Genomic DNA, 21,813 nt, shown 5'->3' on the forward strand with positions numbered 1-21,813 from the left:
AGCGCTCAGCAATACCTGCTGTACAGAGAAATCTGGATACTCTATTTTGAGACTGTTGTAAGAGATAGACCTGCTCCTTGCCAGAACAATGCAGAAACTCTAGCTGTATTTATTCAGAAGCTGCTTCTCAGCATGTTTCAGCTCACCTTCCAGCTACACAATTCTGCTTGGAAACAAACTGCTAATCTGTCTACAGGCATATCTTTATAACTGAATTACAGTGAGAGCAGATGCTTGACTTCTGCTCACATTCCAATCTAAAACTCAACTAAATGGCATTCTGCAAAACACCTGGTACCTTAGCTCCTCCCATAATCGCATCCTCTTACAAAGTTGAAACACAATGGGCCGGATTCTTCCATACCGCAAGATCACCATGGGCGGGGCGCGGACCATGTAAAGGTCCAATGGCCTTGGGCAGGAATGTTTGGTCGCTAGGCGGGCACAGCCGGAGAACCCTGCCCAATGTATCTAATTAACTCCACAGGGAACCCCCTCAATCCAAACAAAACTCCATTAGCCCAAGCTTTTACAATGCCTTATTTGCACCTCTGGCTCCCAAAACCTTTCAAACCAGGATTCTTTAAAAGCACTACTGCAGCAGTCATGCAGACACTAACCAAGGTTTTTAACCCTTACTGCACCTATTACTTATAATGCATACGTCTGAAAGTCTTATATTCATCGCACTTAGCTATTTCAATACGATTCATGGAAGAGTTAGCTGTTTAGCTCTTTGAATCTGATACACCTTTCAACTGGATAATGACTGACTTATAACTTATGTCCATTTACCAGCATTAGGTCCACGTCAGTTAATACCCTTAACTAACAGAAATCTGTTGATCTTAATTTCGAGAGCTCCAACTGTCCTAGCATCCACTGCCTTTTGAGGTAAAAATTTCAAATTCCTGCAGGTGTGGGGGGGGGAGAAAAGAGTTGTTCTGCTGACGGGGATGGAAACTGGGCATGGTAACAGTGAGGAGGTCATGGGTGGAGCCGGCCAGGGGGCGGGCCAGAGGAAGCGCGACATATGGCTGGGGGGCTGGCCAAGGAAAGGGGATGGCTGATCAGCAATGGGGGGGGGGGGGGGCGAAGTGCCCCCCAACCCGGCTGATCACCTGGAACATTAAGAGGGTTAAACGGGCCAGTGAAGAGGGCGCGTGTGTTTGCGCATCTGCGGGTTCTGAAGGTGGACATAGTCTTGTTGCAGGAGACGCATCTGAAAGTGGCAGACCCGGTTAGGTTAAGGAAGGGCTGGGTCAGTCAGGTCTTTCATTCGGGGCTTGATTCTAAGACGAGGGGGGTTGCGATCCTGATTAATAAAAGGGTACAATTTGAGGCGGAGGGCACAGTCGTGGATGGGGGTGGCAGGTTCGTTATGGTGAGGGGTAAGCTCGAACGGGTGAGAGTAGTCCTGGTCAGTGTGTATGCCCCTAATTGGGACGACGTCAATTTTATTAGGAGGATGCTAGGGAAGATCCCCGACTTGGGTTCGCTTAAGTTGATCATGGGCGGGGACTTTAATACGGTCCTGGACCCGAGTCTGGACCGGTCATGCTCAAGAACGGGCAGGTTGTCAGCGATGGCAAAGGAACTGAGAGGGTTCATGGAGCAAATGGGGGGAGCAGATCCGTGGAGATTTAGCCAGCCGACGGCGAGGGAGTCCTCGTACTACTCCCACGTCCACAAGGTGTATTCCCAAATTGACTACTTTGTTGTGAGTAGGGACCTGCTGGCCGGAATGGTGGCAGAATATTCGGCAATTGCCATATCGGACCATGCTCCGCACTGGGTAGACCTGCAGTTTTGTAAGGACAGCTTTCAGCGCCCATGGAGGCTGGAATTCAGATTACTTGCGGATGATGCAGTGTGCGAGAGGCTGAGGAAATGCATGCAGAATTACCTGCAGGTGAACGATACTGGAGAAGTCTCGGCAGCGGTGCTCTGGGAGGCACTGAAGGCAGTGGTGAGAGGGGAGCTGATTTCGATCCAGGCGTACAGGGACAGGACAGATAGGGCAGAGACGGACCGACTGATTAAGGAAATTCTACGGACGGACAGGAGTTACGCGGAATCCCGGAGGCCAGAGTTACTCAGGAAACGACAAGAGGCTGCAGGCCGAATTTGGAGTGCTGACTACAGGCAAGGCTTGGATGGACTGACCTTCCCAAGAGTGGGGAGGGGGTTGGTGGACGGACTGGGGGCCCTGGTCAGGATCGAAGAGGTGTTGGGGGGCCTGAAGGTCATGCAGTCGAGTAAAGCCCCGGGGCCGGACGGGTATCTGCCGGGATAGTGGGGCTGGTGCTGGTCAGGGTCTTTAACGAGGCAAGAGACAGAGGGAGTTTACCCCCGACGATGTCGCAGGCCACCATCTCGCTCATTCTGAAACGGGATAAGGACCCGGAGGCCTGTGGGTCATACAGGCCGATCTCTTTGATTAACGTAGATGCCAAGTTACTGGCCAAGGTTTTGGCGACCAGAATTGAGGACTGTGTCCCGGATGTAATTGTGGAGGACCAAACCGGGTTTGTAAAGGGGAGGCAGCTGGTGGCCAACATAAGAAGGCTGCTCAACGTGATTATGATGCTCCCGGAGAGTAGGGAGGTAGAGATAATCGTAGCCATGGATGCTGAAAAGGCTTTTGACCGGATCGAGTGGGATTATCTGTGGGAGATACTAGGATGGTTCGGGTTCGGAGGGGGTTCATCGACTGGGTTAGGATATTGTATCAGGCCCCGGAGGCGAGTATAAGGACGAACAGGATGACATCGGACTACTTTAGACTGCACCGTGGGACAAGACAGGGCTGCCCTCTCTCCCCACTGCTGTTTGCGCTGGCCATAGAGCCTCTGGCAATTGCACTGAGAGCTTCTAGGGGCTGGTCCGGGGGGAGTGGTACATAGAGTCTCGTTATACGCCGATGATCTGCTGTTATATGTATCGGACCCAATGGTGGAGATGGACGGTAATATGGCAACCCTGAGGGAATTTGGCCGGTTCTCCGGATACAAACTGAACATGGCTAAGAGCGAGTTGTTTGTAATTCAGGCGAGGGGGCAGGAGAGTAGGCTGAAGGGGTTGCCGTTCAGGCTAGTGGGGGAGAGTTTCCGATATTTGGGGATTCAGGTGGCACGGGACTGGGGCAGGTTGCATAAGCTCAACCTGTCCCAACTGGTGGAACGAGTGAGGGAGGAGGTCCGGAGGTGGGATGCACTCCCACTGTCATTGGCGGAGAGGGTGCAGACTGTTAAGATGGCAATTCTCCCGCAGTTCTTGTTTGTTTTTCAGTGTCTCCCCATATTTATCGTGGTCCTTTCCTTCTTTTAGGAGGCTGAATAAAATTATTCTGGGATTTGTATGGGCAGGGAAGTCCCCTCGGGTGAAGATTGAAAGGAACAGAGGAGAAGGGGGGCAGACATTGCCGAACTTCAGCAACTATTACTGGGCGGCCAACATAGCGATGATAAGGAAATGGATGGTGGGTGTGGGGTCGGTTTGGGAGCGGATGGAGGCTGCTTCGTGCAGGGATACTAGCTTAGCAGCCCTGGTCACGGCGCCTCTGCCGCTTTCGCCGGCACGGTGCTCCACCAGCTCCTCCAGTGGAGGAGGCATGTAGGGGAGGTAAGAGCATCAGTGTGGCCCCCAATATGCGGCAACCACCGATTTGCCCCGGGGAACATGGGCGGGAGGTATCAACTGTGGAGGAGGGCGGGGATTGTGAGGATGGGGGATCTGTTCCTGGAAGGGAGCTTTCCGAGCATGAGGGCGCTGGAGGGGAAGTTTGGGATGACGAGAGGGAACGACTTTAGATATTTACAGGTGAGGGATTTTGTACGCAGAATGGTGCCGTCCTTCCCACGTCTCCCGCTGAAGGGGAGGCAGGACAGGGTAGTTTCTAGGGGAGAGGTGGGAGAGGGAGCTAATGGGAGCTGAGGATACGCAGATCAAGGACCTGAAGCTTAAGTGGGAAGAGGAGCTCGGGGGAAGAGCTGGAGGACAGTATCAGGCCAGAAGCCCTGAGCAGAGTAAACGCGGCCGCAACATGCGCCAGGCTCAGCCTGATCCAGTTTAAGGTCGTGCACCGGGCCCACATGACGGTGGCCTGGATGAGCAAATTCTTCGGGCTGGAGGACAAGTGTGCTAGATGCGCCGGAGGGCCAGCTAACCATGTACACATGTTCTGGTCGTGCCCTAAACTCGGGGGGTATTGGCAGGGATTCGCAGATGTCACGTCCCGGGTGTTGAAAACTAGGGTGTAATGAGCCCCGAGGTGGCAATCTTTGGGATTTCGGAGGACCCAGGAATCCAGGGAGAAAGGGAAGCCGATGTTCTGGCCTTTGCTCCCCTAGTAGCCCGGCGACGAATACTGTTACCATGGAGGGACTCAAAGCCCCCGAGGGCTGAGGTATGGCTATCGGACATGGCGAGCTTTCTTGGCCTAGAGAAAGTCAAGTTCGCCTTGAGAGGTTCGCTACTAGGGTTCGCCCGAAGGTGGCAGCCATTTATTGACTTCTTCGCAGAGTAAGCTTCAGCAGGAGAGGGGGGGGGGGGGGGGCTAGGGTAGAATAGAGTAGGGGGATATTGAGGCAGGTCCGTGCGTGAACAGAGCCGTGGTTTGCAGTATGTTTCATGTGTAATTTGTCTTGACTTCTTTTTTTGTTTGTACTCTACGATGTCATTTTTTCTATATGCCTAAAATACCTTAATACAATTGTTGGTTAAAAAAAAAAATCCAAATTTCTGCTACCGTTTGTTTGAAAACTTTCATATACGATACCTCCAAATATTAATTGGTTCTTATAATAATGGTCTGCACCTCAAAATGATTACCCAGCTCCAGAACAAATACTGCCCGTTCTCAATAATAAATTTACTTTCAGCCTTTTTAAAACCTATCCTGTCATTCCTGTCCTTGTCGTTCCTACTTGGCCTCCCAGTTTCCCAAGTGTTAAAAAAATCTCATTCTCATGTTTAAATCCCTCCATGTCCTCCTCCAGTCCCTTACACTCTTCACCTTGGGACATTTTTCTACATTCAGGGCACTTTTGAAATGCAAGTTTTGTATCAATGCATTCAGTTAAGGAATCTGAAAAACGAAATAATGTGCTTATTTGATCATGTAAACAGGTACTACATATTCATTAAATTTATACTTACAAAAATTAAGATAAATCATTTTTGTCACTACAATTGGGCACATTTTGAAGGCAATCGGTATGGTCACATAAATAATGACGAGCGTTAAAAAAATCAACTTCAGTTCAGAGACACGATTTCGAAGCATCCTGTTTTAAAAATAAATCCTTGTGTGAGCAACAGCATTGTTTTTTTTGGAACTGTATTATATTCATTTTTAAATAAACTGCTCACTAATGCTAATTTCAAAATGTAAACACCTACATCCTACCTGCAGAAAAAAAATGAACAGGAACGTTTTGATACCTCCATTATACTTCAGCATACAGGAAAAATCTTTGTGCATAAATCACATTTTTCAATGTTATCAGTGGGTGTATTTGTATTAATAAAAATCACTTAAGTTGCTCCCAGGTTCAATCCCGGCTCTGGGTCACTGTCCGTGTGGAGTTTGCACATTCTTCCCGTGTTTGCGTGGGTTTTGCCCCCACAATCCAAAAATGTGCAGGCTAGGTGGATTGGCCACGCTAAATTGCCCCTTAATTGGAAAAATGAATTAGGTACTCTAAATTTAAAAAATAAATATATTTTTTAAAGTTGCTCACACTATTGTTGCACACTACTCACACGCTGTACTGTTAACACCAAGTGATAGACTGTTCCTCTCAAGTCCCGAAAGATGTGCTGTTAGGTGAATTGGGCATTCTGAATTGTCCCTCAGTGTACCTGAAAAGGCGCCAGAATGTGGCGACTCGGGGCTTTTCACAGCAACTTCATTGCAGTGTTAATGTAAGCCTACTTGTGACAATAATAAAAATTATTATTAGACTGTAACCCAAGAACTTTATCCTCATGTTTTGCAGTGCAAAGTGTTCTCTCTGGTCACAATGTAGATTTGGAAGGGCTCTGTTACTAGGTTTTCTTTTCACATTTCAAGTGTACATTTTACACCATGATGCTTCACTGAAATTCAACTGCATGCACAATATCTGTTCACACCACCTGCAATTGATGTTTGAGGCAAATAATAATTTTCAACAGGCTAAAACTGGTATTTGCAAACACACAACTTCTTAGCATAATTAAAACATTTGAACCTAACGTTCTTTAACAGCAAGATTTCATAATTCTGTTGGTGGCAGGGGCTGTTTAACACAGGGCTAAATCGCTGGCTTTGAAAGCAGACCAAGGCAGGCCAGCAGCACGGTTCAATTCCCGTACCAGCCTCCCCAAACAGGCGCCGGAATGTGGCGACTAGGGGCTTTTCACAGTAACTTCATTTGAAGCCTACTTGTGACAATAAGCGATTTTCATTTCATTTCATTTTATAATGTTACGGTGATGGAAGTCAACAGTGTTTTAATGAGTGGATAGAGAGTTGAAAGCTCAGTTTGGGGATTCATAGACTTCTGAGGTTGTAAATAGTCTGGTCAATCTAAGATAGTGGTCAAAAAGGGGATAAGGGAGGGCGGCACGGTGGCACTGTGGTTAACACAGTGCCCCAAGGTGCTGAGGACCTGGGTTCGATCCCGGCCCCGGGTCACTTTCGGTGTGGAGTTTGCCCATTCTCCCCGTGTCTCATGGGTCTCACCCCCACAACCCAAAAAGATATGCAGGATAGGTGAATTGGTCATGCCAAATTTCCCCTTAATTGAAAAAAAAAAGTATGGATGTTCTAAATTTATTTTTTAAAAAGGGGATAAGGGTGGGAGCTTTATGTTGGGAGCCAAAATCGATGATTTCCGTTTTCTCACTGCTTAATCAGAGGAAATTGCAGCTTATCCAGGACTGCGCATCTGTACATTGGACAACAGTCTAACAGCAGTAAAGGCGTTTGAGAGGTAAAGAAAGAGAGATTCAATGCCCTCAGTGTATATGTGAAGAGGACTGTTGAACAAGGAATGTATGCACCCTGCCTGGTTAACAAAAATATGAAAGGCACAGGTGCTGATTGCTGTGGACGTGACATAAATAGAGCCTGGTTATTAAAGCTATTACAGATGTATTATCAGGTTTGTTTGGTATGATAGGCCTGGTGACCAAGGGTGTTACACACACAGACTAGTAACTAGGGATAGTGGGCAGTAGGTCAGATTATCAGAGACTTGGGGTGGTTGCAGGAGTTATCACCCATTCCAGGTAGATTAGCAATTACACGTATGGTGGTTATTGAAGATATAATGGACAGACAGCATCTTCCCATGACCGCTACCATCTGGAAGGACAAGGGTAATAGATACCTGGGAACACCACCACCTGGAGAATTCCCTCCAAGACACTTACCATCCTGTCTTGGAAATATATTGCCATTCTTTCACTGTCGCTAGGTCAAAAACCTGGATCTCCCTTCCTAACAGCACTGTGGGTGTACACCTCAGAGACTGCAATGGTTCAAGAAGGCAGCTCACTACTACCTTCTATGGGGAAGGTAGAAATTGGCCTAACCAGCGATGCCCACATCCAGTAAAATGGATTTTGTTTTAAAGGTAAACACACATCAGACCGTGGGGCTGGTTCCTGAGACCAGATACCAGGGGCTGAGTTTTCATCTAGGTGGGGAGGTACATCATTTCTCATTCTGAGATACACTTGTTATGATCAGCAGGTGGTAAATGCCAAGTGAGCCAAATCCCAAGAAAGGGAAACTTAACAAGTGATTACAACTATTTTCCAGTTGCATTTTACCTGAAAAAGTACATATACTGAAGTCAGGAGCCACAAATTTCAGTAACATTTTTGGAGATTTTAAACATTTAATTATAATAGAAAACTAAAGCACACAAGATTACGTTTACACAGTTAACGAGTCTTACAGAACATTTCCCCAAAGGATTCTTACTGGTTAAACTCACAAATAAACAACCCTTTAGGCAACAGTCCTTAGAGATACTTAATCTATAAAATTCTAGTAACATTACCATGAGGCACAACTCACTGTTGATACAAGAGAGGTATTTTACAGGTTTCTGTCTCTCTCACTCAGATATAGAAATTCAAACTTTAAAGCAAAACCTTGCTTTCTGGAACAACTAGGGGTGGCTGAAGGCTGCTCACTTCACTTCTTCACGGTTCTGTCCCAGCACAGAAAACGCTCTTCAGGATATCTTAGACAGCCACGAATACAGCTTCCAACCCCTCTTTAAATATATTTTTTCTCTTTCATCTTTTCCATTGTCCTTATCCTTCTTTGAAATGTACCTATCCCAGGAAATAATGAATAGGATTTTCCAGTGGCACCCGACACCAGGGTTAACAGACCTTTAAACAGTCTGTCAAATTGGCCGTCCCACCTTCTAGATGGTAGCGGGGGGGGGGGGGGGGGGGGAACGGACCAACTAATTTACCCCAATATCTTCTTTGGTTTCCCTATAGCCATCACTTACAGATAAATAAATTCATCATAACTTTGCCTTATTTATTTTTTATCTTTTCGAAGTTGTAATCTCCCTTTAAAATTCAATGGCTAAAAATACAAATCATCGCTTATCTCCTAATGCAAATTTCGTCACATGTTGTGGTTAACATCCAACTCAGTCCTCTTCAGTTCAATCATCTGCCGTTCACACCTAGCCCTTTGGATGTCCCCAGCTTAATTAAATTAGTCACACACACTCAGCCCCCACAATGCTGCTTTGCAGAATACCACAGTCGACCTCAGAAATACGTAAGAATTTTCTTCACATACTTCATCGAACCAAACTCTTTATTCCATGGTCAAACAAAAGAAAACTGTGGGAACGAGTACATGTTGATTTCTTTAAAGTGAAAAGAGCATTTTGCTTTAATCGATAGTGTCATGTGAGTGTCCCTTTAAGAAAGGTTTATGGCTTCAGTGATGTCATTGCGTGTGGAGCTGAGCTGTTGCTACGAGTTTTACTTTTGCTTTCAGATTTGACTGCTGTGGACTTAGACAGGAGAAAGAAGTGTTTTGGCCTGTCTCTCTATTTTCGTTTTAAATATCTGTTACAGTAAAAGCCCATTGATTATAGCTGTTTCGTTAACTTAAAAGATATAGTTTTCTCTCTGGAAGGGTTAAAACCTGCTGGTGAGACAGGGTCAGAATCTCAGGGAAAGCCAGTCTCATTCAAGTGAGAATGCAGAGTGCTGGGCCACGCCCTTGAAAAAGAGTTTTTGGTTTATGGGATTTTTGTTTTTGAATTGAAACAGTTAAGAGGGAATTCATTAAGTGGTACAAATAAATTAATGTAGCTGTGGGGTATTTATGTTTGTAATTGATTTTAAAAATTTGCTGTATGTTTATATAAATGTTAACTAAGTTCTTAATATAAAGCTTATTTTGATTAAAGTGACTAGTAAGACTGTTGAATCACACATCAAGTAAACGCTCTTGCGCTTATCCTAGCCAAATTCAACAAAACGTTATAGGTCAGATGAACTCCATAATATACTTTTGGAGTTTCTAAACCTTGGCCCATAACAATAGTTATAGCAAGTAAATAAATGTTGACCTTATGTCTAATAATGCAATAGCAAAATGATTGAGGTATTGAGAAATTGGTTTGCAATCTTGGTGTCAGATAATGATTCAGTTTAACTCGGAAGAGTTTGCAATATTCCTGAGTAAGAACGGAGTCAAGTTGAGCAACTCTTCAATATCTCTAGCTACCTCTGGAGACCAAAAAAACTTATTGCTACTGCTGTCATATGATGAAGTTAATCCAACAATCTCTCTCAACCTTGGCAGAATAATGACTCTTAAACTTCATAGGAGACAATCTTGATCTACATTCAATTAATTTCTAAGTTTGTAATTATACCAGCCCCCCCTTGTTAGGGTTGAATTCTCCCACAAATACATTATCAGTGTTATTTATTTCAATTACATACCATGCTGACTCACTGTGTATGTGTTACCATGGGCGCATGGCACAATCTTTCAAATTTCTCAAACTTCCTCAAAATCAATTTTAGGAGTGCCAAAAATGCATCACAGTTTTTCAGCCCGCAAAGAGAATGTAAAAGAAAATTTCATCCCAGCCTCATCATCACCTTTCTGAATAAGACATGCTCAGCTGTAGGCAACCATCAATGAACAGACTTTACTTAAGCCTCTCTAACAGAGAGGCAATGTAACAAAGGGCGAGATTTTCCAGACCCCAGCGGCATGTTTCTCAGCAGCACCATTCGCTGGCGGCAGGGTTCTCTCTTCCCGCCACTTGTCAATGGGAGTTCCCATTGAAGCCACCTCATGCCACCGGAAACCTGCGGACGTTGGTGTAATGCCAGCGGGAAAAGAGAATCCCAACAGCCAGCGAATTCCGGCCCAAATGTTCAGTGTTTGCAACATACTACAACAAACCTAATAGGCACTCAAAGGAGTTTTTTTCAGGGATATGTGTATCCATGATAGTGTGTTCATATTCAGGGTTTTCTTCGATTGTTAGAGGTTTAATGTTTCCAATGATTTTAAAATAATTCCCATTGTTATTGCATGGCCCCTGATGAATGTACATATGGCATGCTGGGTTAAGTGGCAATAGGGAATGCATGGGGGTAGTAGACATGCCATGGTGATGCATGGGTGTTTCATAGAGTCCCTACAGTGCAGAAGGAGGCCAATTGCCAATCGTCTGCACCGACCCTCCGAAAGAGAACTCTACCTAGGCCCACTCTGCCGTCCTATCCTCCTAACCCCGATCATGGCAATCCATCTAACCTACACATCTTTGGACCTGAAGGAGCAATTTCTTTTGAAAAATATTTTATTAAGGCATTTACATAAACAACAAACACAACAAATAAGAGCAGAAATGAAATTGTACAACATAATAAATCACCAGCACCCCCCCCAACCCCGCCCTACCCTCCTCCCGTCCTGCGTTCTCCATTTTAACCCCCTTATCCACCTCCACTCCCCACCACTGCCTCCCACTTTCCCCTCTGTTGACACCTCAATCCTCTTTAAAGAAATTAATGAACAGCTTTCACCTCCGGGCGAACCCATCAACCAACCCTCTCAAGGCAAACTTGATCTTTTCTCACCTCAGGTATTCCGCCAAGTCACTCACTAACAGCCCTGCTTTCGGTGGCTCCAAGACCCTCCACCCTAGCAAAATCCGTCTCCGGGCTATCAGATCAGGGAGGCATAGGCCTCTGTTGCCCCCTGGACTCCCGGGTCTTCTGACACCAAGTATTGCTACCTCTGGACTCGGACCCACCTTTACCCCCAACACCTCGGACATAACGTCCACGAACCCCTGCCAGAACCCCCTGAATTTCAGGCATGGCCAAAACATGTGGACATGATTCGTGGACCTTCCCACGCACCGTCCACACCTGTCCTCCACTCCCTCAAAGAACCTACTCATCCTCAACACCATCACATGCGTCTTGTGAACTACTTTGAACTGAATAAGACTGAGCCTTGCACACGGCGAGGACACATTCACTTTCCTTAGAGCCTTCTCCCACATCTGCCCCCATTCTGATCCCTCCCCCACTACCCATAGCGATGTTAGCCACCCAGTAATAATTCATTATATTCGGCAATGCCACCCTCCCCCTCCTCGCCCCATTCCAAAAAGCTCTCTTGACCCGCAGGGTATTCCCTGCCCGCAAACCCCGAGATCAACGAAGTGACCTTTTAAAAATTGACTTCAGAATGAAGATCGGGAGGTTCTGAAATACAAACAAGAACCTTGGCAACACCTGTCATCTTCACTATCTGCACCCGTCCCGCCAATGACAATCGAAGCACAACCCACCTCTTAAAATCCCCCTTTATCTGCTCCACCAACCGAGCCAAATTTAACTTATGCAGCTGTTCCCAACCCCATTCCACCCGAATACCCATGTACCTGAAACACACCCCCACCACTTGAACGGCAGCACCCCCAACCTCCTCTCCTGCCCTCAATTGGGAACACCTCATTCTTTCCCATATTCAGCTAGTATCGGAAAACCGGCTAAAGTCCTCCAAAATCCGCATAATTCCGCCAATGCCCCCAATGACTCTGAAATATATAGCAACAGGTCTTCTGCATACAGTAAAACCCTGTGCTTGACCCCCCCCCCCCCCCGCATAATCCCGTACCAACCCCTTGATGTTCTAAGCGGCATTGCTATTAGCTCTAATGCCTCGACAAAAAGCAATGGGGAGAGCAGGCACCCCTGCCTTATCCCACAGTGCAACTGGAATATCCCAAGCTCACCTGGTTCATCCGCACACTTGCTACCAGTGCCTTATGCAGCAGGCGGACCCAATTCATAAACCCCTGCCCAAACCCAATCCGGTCAGCACCTCCCACAGATATTCCCACCCCACCCGGTCAAAAGCCTTCTCCTCATCCATCACCACTGCCACTTCCTGCCCCTCTGAAGGTATCATAATCATGTTAAGTATCCTCCTCACATTTGATTTGCCCACAACTGCCCCCCTTTACAAACCCCGTTTGATCCTCACCTGTGACCTCCAGGACACAGTCCTCAATTCACGAAGCCAACACCTTCGCCAGCAACTTGGCGTCCACGTTTAACAACGATTTTAGAGGGTAGGATCCACACTGCTTCTTATCTTTCTTCAGTATCAGAGAAATGGACACCAGCGATAGCCTCATTACTCATTATATGCTCTCACCAGCAGCGGCCCCAGATCCCCACCAAACCTTTTATAAAACTCCACCGGGAACCTGTCCGGGCCAAGAGTCTTCCCTGCCTGCATCGTGCCCATCACCTCCCTCAACCCGATGGGGGCCCCCAGTCCTTCAACCAGGTCCTCATCCACCATGGGAAACTCCAACCCATCCAGGAAGCGCCGCATTCACACACCCCATTTCCCCCCGGCCCCGGCTGGGGGGTTTCGACTATATAGCTTCCTATCAAACTCCTTGAACACCCCCACCGGGTCCTTTACCACCCTTCCCGCCATGTCCTTCACTCTTCCAATCTCCCTCCAACTTGGGCCAGGATGCTGGCCCAAGTTGGTGGGCCAGCATCCTACTCGCCTTCTTCCCGTACTCGTACATTGTCTCCCTGGTTCTCCGCAACTGCCCTACCGCCTTCCCCATAGACACCAGCCCAACCTCCATCTGGAGCCTCTGCCTCTCCCTCAACAACCCTGCCTCTGGTGCTTCGGAGTACCTCCTGTCCACCCTCAGAATCTCTTCCACCAGCCTTGCCATCTCTGCTCGTTCCACCTTTTCCCTGTGTACCCGAATCAAAATAAACTTCCCCTCCTAACCACTGCCTTGAGTGCCTCTCACAGCGTGGCGGCCATGTCCTCCCCCATATAGTCGATTTCCACATATCCCCAGAATGGCAGCCCTCACCCACTCGCACACCTCCTCATCTGCCAACAACCCCACATCCAGCCTCCATTGCAGGCACTCCCCCTCACCCCGGTTCGCTCGCAAATCCACCTAGTGCGGCGCATGGTTGGAAACCACAATCATCGAATACCTGGGAGTCGACCACTCCCACCAACGTGGGGAAAGTACGAAAACTCCTTCGTCCTCGGCCTCCCAAATCTCCACAGGTCTACCCCCACCGTCCCACCCCATCTACTCCATGAACCCCTTAAGCTCCTTCGCCATCGCCAACACCTTTCCGATCTCGGGCTTGACCGCTCCAAACTTGGCTCAATGACCGTGTTAAAATTCCACCCACCCCCCAATAATAAACCTGTGCGAGTCCAGGTCAGGAATCTTCCCAAGCACCCACCTCATAAGCTCCACATCGTCCCAGTTTGCGGCATAAACATTTACCAAAACCACCGGCAACTACTCCAGCCTCTCACGCAACATAACGCACCTCCCCCAAATCTGCCATAATGTTCCCCACATCGAATGCCACCCGTTTGTTTATCAGCACCGCCACCCGCCCCACCCCCTCATCTTCATAACCAGTCCAAAATGAAACATCTGCCCCACCCATCCTTTCCTCAGCCTTGTCTGATCATAGAACATAGAAACATAGAAAATACAGCACAGAATAGGCCCTTCAGCACACGATGTTGTGCCGAACCTTTGTCCTAGATTAATCATAGATTATCATTGAATTTACAGTGCAGAAGGAGGCCATTCGGCCCTTAAGAGTCTGCACCGGCTCTTGGAAAGAGCACCCTACCCAAACTCAACACCTCCACCCAACACCAAGGGCAATTTTGGACACTAAGGGCAATTTATCATTGGCCAATCCACCTAACCTGCACATCTTTGGACTGTGGGAGGAAACCGGAGCACCCGGAGGAAACCCACGCAGACACGGGGAGGATGTGCAGACTCCGCACAGACAGTGATCCAAGCCGGAATCGAACCTGGGACCCTGGAGCTGTGAAGCAATTGTGCTATCCACAATGCTACCGTGCTGCCCTTAAGAACAAATAAATCTACACTATATCATTTTACCGTAATCCATGCACCTATCCAATAGCTGCTGAAGGTCCCTAATGTTTCCAACTCAACTACTTCCACAGGCAGTGCATTCCATGCCCCCACTACACTCTGGGTAAAGAACCTACCTCTGATATCCCTCCTATATCTTCCACCTTTCACCTTAAATTTATGTCCCCTTGTAATGGTTTGTTCCACCCGGGGAAAAAGTCTCTGACTGTCTACTCTATCGATTACCCTGATCATCTTATAAACCTCTATCAAGTCGCCCCTCATCCTTCTCCGTTCTAATGAGAAAAGGCCTAGCACCCTCAACCTTTCCTCGTAAGACCTACTCTCCATTCCAGGCAACATCCTGGTAAATCTCCTTTGCACCTTTTCCAAAGCTTCCACATCCTTCCTAAAATGAGGCGACCAGAACTGTACACAGTACTCCAAATGTGGCCTTACCAAAGTTTTATACAGCTCTATCAACTTGAGTGGCAACTTTCAAAGATGTATGAACATAGTCCCCAAGATCTCTCTGCTCCTCCACATTGCCAAGAACTCTACCGTTAACCCTGTATTCCGCATTCATATTTGTCCTTCCAAAATGGACAACCTCACACTTTTCAGGGTTAAATTCCATCTGCCACTTCTCAGCCCAGCTCTGCATCCTATCTATGTCTCTTTGCAGCCGACAACAGCCCTCCTTACTATCCACAACTCCACCAATCTTCGTATCGTCTGCAAATTTACTGACCCACCCTTCAACTCCCTCATCCAAGCCATTAATGAAAATCACAAACAGCAGAGGACCCAGAACTGATCCCTGTGGTACGCCACTGGTAACTGGGATCCAGGCTGAATATTTGCCATCCACCACCACTCTCTGACTTCTATCGGTTAGCCAGTTCGTTATCCAACTGGCCAAATTTCCCACTATCCCATGCCTCCTTACTTTCTGCAAAAGCCTACCATGGGGAACCTTATCAAATGCCTTACTAAAATCCATGTACACTACATCCACTGCTTTACCTTCATCCACATGCTTGGTCACCTCCTCAAAGAATTCAATAAGACTTGTAAGGCAAGACCTACCCCTCACAAATCCATGCTGACTATCCCTAATCAAGCAGTGTCTTTCCAGATGCTCAGAAATCCTATCCTTCAGTACCCTTTCCATTACTTTGCCTACCACCAAAGTAAGACTAACTGGCCTGTAATTCCCAGGGTTATCCCTAGTCCCTTTTTTGAACAGGGGCACGACATTCGCCACTCTCCAATCCCCTGGTACCACCCCTGTTGACAGTGAGGACGAAAAGATCATTGCCAACGGCTCTGCAATTTCATCTCTTGCTTCCCATAGAATCCTTGGATATATCCCGTCAGGCCCGGGGGACTTGTCTATCCTCAAGTTTTTCAAAATGCCCAACACATCTTCCTTCCGAACAAGTATTTCCTCGAGCTTACCAATCTGTTTCACACTGTCCTCTCCAACAATATCGCCCCTCTCATTTGTAAATACAGAAGAAAAGTACTCGTTCAAGACCTCTCCTATCTCTTCAGACTCAATACACAATCTCCCGCTACTGTCCTTGCTCTAGTCATTCTCATATTTCTCACATATGTGTAAAAGGCCTTGGGGTTTTCCTTGATCCTACCCGCCAAAGATTGTTCATGCCCTCTCTTAGCTCTCCTAATCCCTTTCTTCAGTTCCCTCCTGGCTATCTTGTATCCCTCCAATGCCCTGTCTGAACCTTGTTTCCTCAGCCTTACATAAGTCTCCTTTTTCCTCTTAACAAGACATTCAACCTCTCTTGTCAACCATGGTTCCCTCACTCGACCATCTCTTCCCTGCCTGACAGGGACATACATATCAAGGACACGTAGTACCTGTTCCTTGAACAAGTTCCACATTTCACTTGTGTCCTTCCCTGACAGCCTATGTTCCCAACTTATGCACTTCAATTCTTGTCTGACAACATCGTATTTACCCTTCCCCCAATTGTAAACCTTGCCCTGTTGCACGCACCTATCCCTCTCCATTACTAAAGTAAAAGTCACAGAATTGTGGTCACTATCTCCAAAATGCTCCCCCGCTAACAAATCTATCACTTGTCCTGGTTCATTACCAAGTACTAAATCCAATATTGCCCCTCCTCTGGTCGGACAATCTACACACTGTGTTAGAAAAGCTTCCTGGACACACTGCACAAACACCACCCCATCCCAGCTATTTGATCTAAAGAGTTTCCACTCAATATTTGGGAAGTTAAAGTCACCCATGACTACTACCCTGTGACTTCTGCACCTTTCCAAAATCTGTTTCCCAATCTGTTCCTCCACATCTCTGCTACTATTGGGGGGCCTATAGAAAAATCCTAACAAGGTGACTGCTCCTTTCCTATTTCTGACTTCAACCCATACTACCTCAGTAGGCTGATACTCCTCGAACTGCCTTTCTGCAGCTGTTATACTATCTCTAATTAACAATGCCACCCCCCGGACTTCCGGTTGCGGCGATGACCAGCTAAGCCGCACGTTTCGGCACCTCCCGTTTCAACGGACTTTTGGGCTCTTATCGGGAGCCCCAACGGAAATTTTTTACGGCCAAACCCAGTGTGAGGTGACAAAGGAAGAAGTCCCCCCGGGTGTGGATGGAAAGGAGTGACAGCAGTGTCCAGATTGCGGAGGATCCTCTGGAGCAGCGGCAGGGAAGAGAAGGGAGAAGCAAGATGGCGGCCGAGGGAGCCCAGATGGTATGGGGCCCGGAACTGCAGGAGTTCCTCCAACGATTTGTGGAGGAGCTCAAGAAAGAGGTGCTGGCGCCGATGTTACTGGCAATCGAGGGACTGAAGGAAACACAAAAGGTCCAGGCGATGGAACTCCGTGGAGTGAAGGCAAAGGCAGCCGAGAACGAAGACGAGATACAGGGCCTGGTGGTAAAAACGGAGATGCACGAGGCACTACATAAGAGGTGCATAGAAAGGCTGGAAGCCCTGGAGAACAGCTCGAGGAGGAAGAATCTAAGGATTTTAGGTCTCCCTGAAGGGACAGAGGGGGCTGATGCTGGGGCGTATGTGAGTACGATGCTCCATACCCTAATGGGAGCTGAGGCCCCAACGGGCCCCCTGGAAGTGGAGGGAGCGTACCGGGTCCTCGTGAGAAGACCAAAGGCAGGAGAAACACCACGAGCAATAGTGGTGAGATTCCATCGCTACAGGGACAGGGAGATGGTCCTGAGTTGGGCTAAGAGGACACGGAGCAGCAAGTGGGAGAACGTGGTGATACGCGTATATCAAGATTGGAGTGCGGAGGTGGCGAGAAGGAGGGCGAGCTTCAATCGGGCCAAGGCGGTGCTCCATAGGAAGAAAGTCAAATTTGGGATGCTGCAGCCAGCAAGATTGTGGGTCACACACCAGGGCAAATACCACTACTTCGAGATGGCGGAGGAGGCATGGACATTCATTCAGGAAGAGAAATTGGACTAGACTTGAGAAATTGATGTCTGGAGAGAGGTAGCGAGGTGGTGGCACAGAAATGTCAAGTGGGGAGAGGGAAGGGCTAATACGTAAGAATGTTGGCCGGGGAATTTTTTCTCTCTCCCCGCCCCCCGAGGGGGGACACACACGAAGAAATGTGGGCACCGGTGGAAAAGGGGACAGGGAAGGGGAATGAGGGAACTGAGCCACTAGGGGTGGGGCCGAGAGGGAAGCGCGGGTTTTTTCCCGCGCTATGGAAATTGAGGCGGGAAAAAGTGCGCAGGAAGGAAGGGGGCTTCACACGCAGGGAGGTCAAAGGATAAACGGGGGAAGTCGAGGTCAGCCAGAGTTAGCTGACTCCCGGAAGCAATATGGGGGGAGCAATCAAGCTAGAGGGGAATCCTAGCGGGCGGGGGGGGGGGGGGGGGGGGGATTAACTGGGTTGCTGCTGCTGAGGGTAATGGGGAGCTGATACGAGACGAGGTGGTCGGGACGGGAGGGCGCCGTCTGGGGGACAGACGGGTGCGTGGGACCTGGGTGAGGAGCTGGCTTAAAAAAGGGGATGGCTAGTCGACGAGGGGGGGGGGGGTAAATGGCCCCCCAACCCGGCTAATTACGTGGAATGTGAGAGGTTTAAATAGGCCGATTAAGAGGGCAAGGGTGTTTCAGCACTTAAAGAGACTGAAGGCGGACGTGGTTATGCTCCAGGAGACGCACCTGAAATTGGCGGATCAGGTTAGACTGAGGAAAGGATGGGTGGGACAGGTATTCCACTCAGGGTTAGATGCGAAAAACAGAGGGGTGGCAATACTGGTGGGAAAACGGGTATCGTTCGAGGCTAAGACCATAGTGGTGGATAGTGGGGGCAGGTACGTGATGGTGAGTGGCAGATTGCAAGGTGAGGCGGTGGTGCTGGTGAACGTATATGCCCCGAACTGGGATGACGCGGGATTCATGAAGCAAATGCTGGGACGTATCCCGGACCTGGAGGAGGGAAGCTTGGTAATGGGGGGGGATTTTAACACAGTGCTGGACCCAGGGCTGGACTGGTCCAGATCCAGGACCGGGAGAAGGCCAGCAGCGGCCAAGGTGCTTAAGGGATTTATGGAGCAGATGGGAGGGGTAGATCCGTGGAGATTTGCTAGTCCGATGGGGAAAGAGTTTTCCTTCTTCTCCCACGTCCATAAAGTATACTCCCGGATAGACTTTTTTGTCTTGGGAAGGGCGCTGATCCCGAAAGTGGCAGGAACGGAGTACTCGGCTGTAGCCGTTTCAGATCACGCCCCACATTGGGTGGATCTGGATCTAGGAGAGGAAAAGGAGCAGCGCCTACTTTGGAGATTAGACATGGGACTACTGGCGGACGAGGGGGTATGCGGAAGGGTGAGGGGATGCATCGAAAGATACCTGGAGGTCAATGATGGTGGGGAGGTCCAGGTGGGGGTAGTATGAAGGCGGTGGTTAGAGGAGAGCTGATTTCCATTAGAGCCCACAAGGGGAAACAAGAGGGTAAAGAAAGAGATTGGTTGGGGAAATTCTGAGGGTGGATAGGCAGTATGCGGAGGCCCCAGATGAAGGACTATACAGGGAAAGACGAAGACTACAGACGGAGTTTGATCTGCTGACCACGGGAAAGGCGGAGACGCAGTGGAGGAAGGCACAGGGAATACAATATGAATATGGGGAAAAGGCGAGCCGGCTGCTGGCCAAACTTCGAAAGAGGGGGGCGGCGAGAGAGATTGGAGGAGTTAGGGACGAAACGGGAAAGATGGAGCAGAGAGCAGGGAAAGTGAACGAGGTGTACAAGACGTACCAAAATAATATTCCCGATTCTGGAAAGTCACCCAGAGGTGGGACAGATACAGCACTTCACCCCTTTCTTGAAGAGAGAAGCCTTGACCTGGTTAAACCCAGCCCTCCTCTTCGCCAGCTCTGCGTCTAGGCCCTGGTACACCCACAATTCGGCTTATTCCCTTCCCAGGTGCACCTCCTCGTTTGCCTCACCCATTGCAGAACCTTTTCCTTGTCCAGGAAATGGTACAACCGCACCACCATCACACTCGGCAGCTCGTCCACCTGTGATCTCTTCATTAGCGCCCTATGCGCTCGGTCAATCTCCAGGGGCCGGTCGAAGGCCCCCTCCCCCATCAACGTTTCCAACATCTTGGCCACATACGTGCCAGGTTCGGCTCCCTCAATCCCCACGATCCACAAGTTTTGTCTTCTGGAGCAGTTCTCCAGATCCTCCATATTCCCCTTCAGCCAGTTTGGGGTCACCTGCATCACCCCCATCTCAGCCACCAACGAGGCGAGCTGCTCCTCGTGCTCCCACCCCATCTCCTCCACTTTCTGGATCGCCTGGCCCTGGGACTCCAGCCTCTGCTCCACACAATCAATCCCTGCTTTAAGCAGCTCTACCACCCTGGCTAGGTCCTCCTGGGCTTCCCTTCTCTGCTGGCCAAACTTCTCATTGAAGAAGTCCATCACCTGCTCCGTTGACCAGTGGGCAGACAGGACAGGCCCTTTACCCTCCACCATCTTGACCTGTGGAACACGAAGATTCTCTTGCTCCTCCAGCTCCCTTCTTCTCGACCCGCTTCCAGTCTGTTGATCCATCCACCAACCACACCAATGGAGTCTCACTTTCTCCTGAAACTCCTGCACCTTTTTCCATCCAAACCTCCAAATTACGAATGGGAAAAGGTCCAAAAAAATCCACCTTGAGTGGGAGCTACCAAATGTGCGACAGCTCACTCCATGGCCACCACCGGAAGTCTGCCCAAAGGAGCAGTTTAGCAGGGCAAATCCATCTAACCTGCACATCTTTGGACTACGAGAGGGAACCATAGCACCCGGAGGAAATTCACGCAGACACGAGGAGAACGTGCAAACTCCAGTCACAGTCAAACCCGGGTCCCTGGCGTTGTGAGGCAAGCAGTAAACTCTATTAGGAGCTCTGTTGGGAGCTGCATGGAGAAACAAGGTTCGCCTTCTAACCAGCCAACCTCTGCACCCAAGTTGACTCGGTGTGAAAAGGGAAAGATTTGCTTCACACATGGGTCAGCTGTACACATTGCAACAGGGGTAAGTGCACAGAGGGTTTTCCCAGACCAAGATCAAATCCTAGGAATAACAGAGATGGAAACAGGGAAACAAACAAGCGGAGGGACAATGTCCCGAAATATCAGTTACTCCTAATCTCCCTCCCGCCCATACAGAGGCCTGGTGACAGCAGGTAAACTGGGTTTCACAGATGCGATCCAGAAGCTGCTTTACGGTGTGGTATAGTCCGTCACACGCTGTTGAACTGACCTGGTGACCACAAACATGACCAAACTCATCAACTCAATCCAAAGGAAACGCCACCTGGCAAAGGTTGGATCTCGAGATTCAATCATGGCAGAGGCCTCAACAACCGCTGCCCCGCCCCTTGCTGGAGACTGGGCCCCGCCCACCGAATGCAGGCCCCGCCCCTTGCTGGAGCCCGACCGGGCCCGCCCACTGCTGGAGCCCGGCCCCGCCCACTGCTGGAGACCAGGCTCCGACCAACGAATTCAGGCCCCACCCCGGCAGGAGTCCCGGCCCCGCCCCCTGGTCCATGCCCCGCCCCATGCTGGTGACCCTCCCCGCCCCGGGTGTGCCGACCCAGCCCGCCGAGTCCAGGCCCCGTCCACCAAGTCCCGGCCCCGCGCCGCGAATCCAGGCCACACCCCCTGCTGGAATCTCGGCCCCGCCCCCTCGTCCTGGCCCCGCGTCATGAATTCAGGCCCCACCCACTGCTGGAGTCCAGACCCCGCCCGATGCTGGAGTTTCGGCTCCACCTCTTGGAGTTCAGGCCCCACCCACCGAATCCAGGCCCC

The 21,813-nt window shown here is 49.1% G+C and overlaps 1 protein-coding gene across 2 annotated transcripts in view; it reads right to left on the reverse strand.

Annotated features, from left to right (window-relative positions):
* The window catches only part of LOC140401268 (lysophosphatidylserine lipase ABHD12-like), a 62,015-nt gene extending 40,634 nt beyond the window's left edge, over positions 1-21,381 (reverse strand). Inside the window, exon 1 of one of the 2 annotated variants that reach the window (XM_072489777.1) lies at positions 21,266-21,381. In XM_072489777.1, coding sequence (XP_072345878.1) covers positions 21,266-21,351 — 86 coding nt within the window. In that variant the 5' untranslated portion in view covers positions 21,352-21,381. Of the gene's footprint in view, positions 1-5,160; positions 5,269-21,265 lie in introns of those variants that run through there. The other variant, XM_072489776.1, reaches the window with a different exon arrangement.
* Positions 21,382-21,813: the final 432 nt, after the last annotated feature.

Source organism: Scyliorhinus torazame, chromosome 2 (assembly GCF_047496885.1).
Source record: "Scyliorhinus torazame isolate Kashiwa2021f chromosome 2, sScyTor2.1, whole genome shotgun sequence".
NCBI classification, from domain to species: domain Eukaryota; kingdom Metazoa; phylum Chordata; class Chondrichthyes; order Carcharhiniformes; family Scyliorhinidae; genus Scyliorhinus; species Scyliorhinus torazame.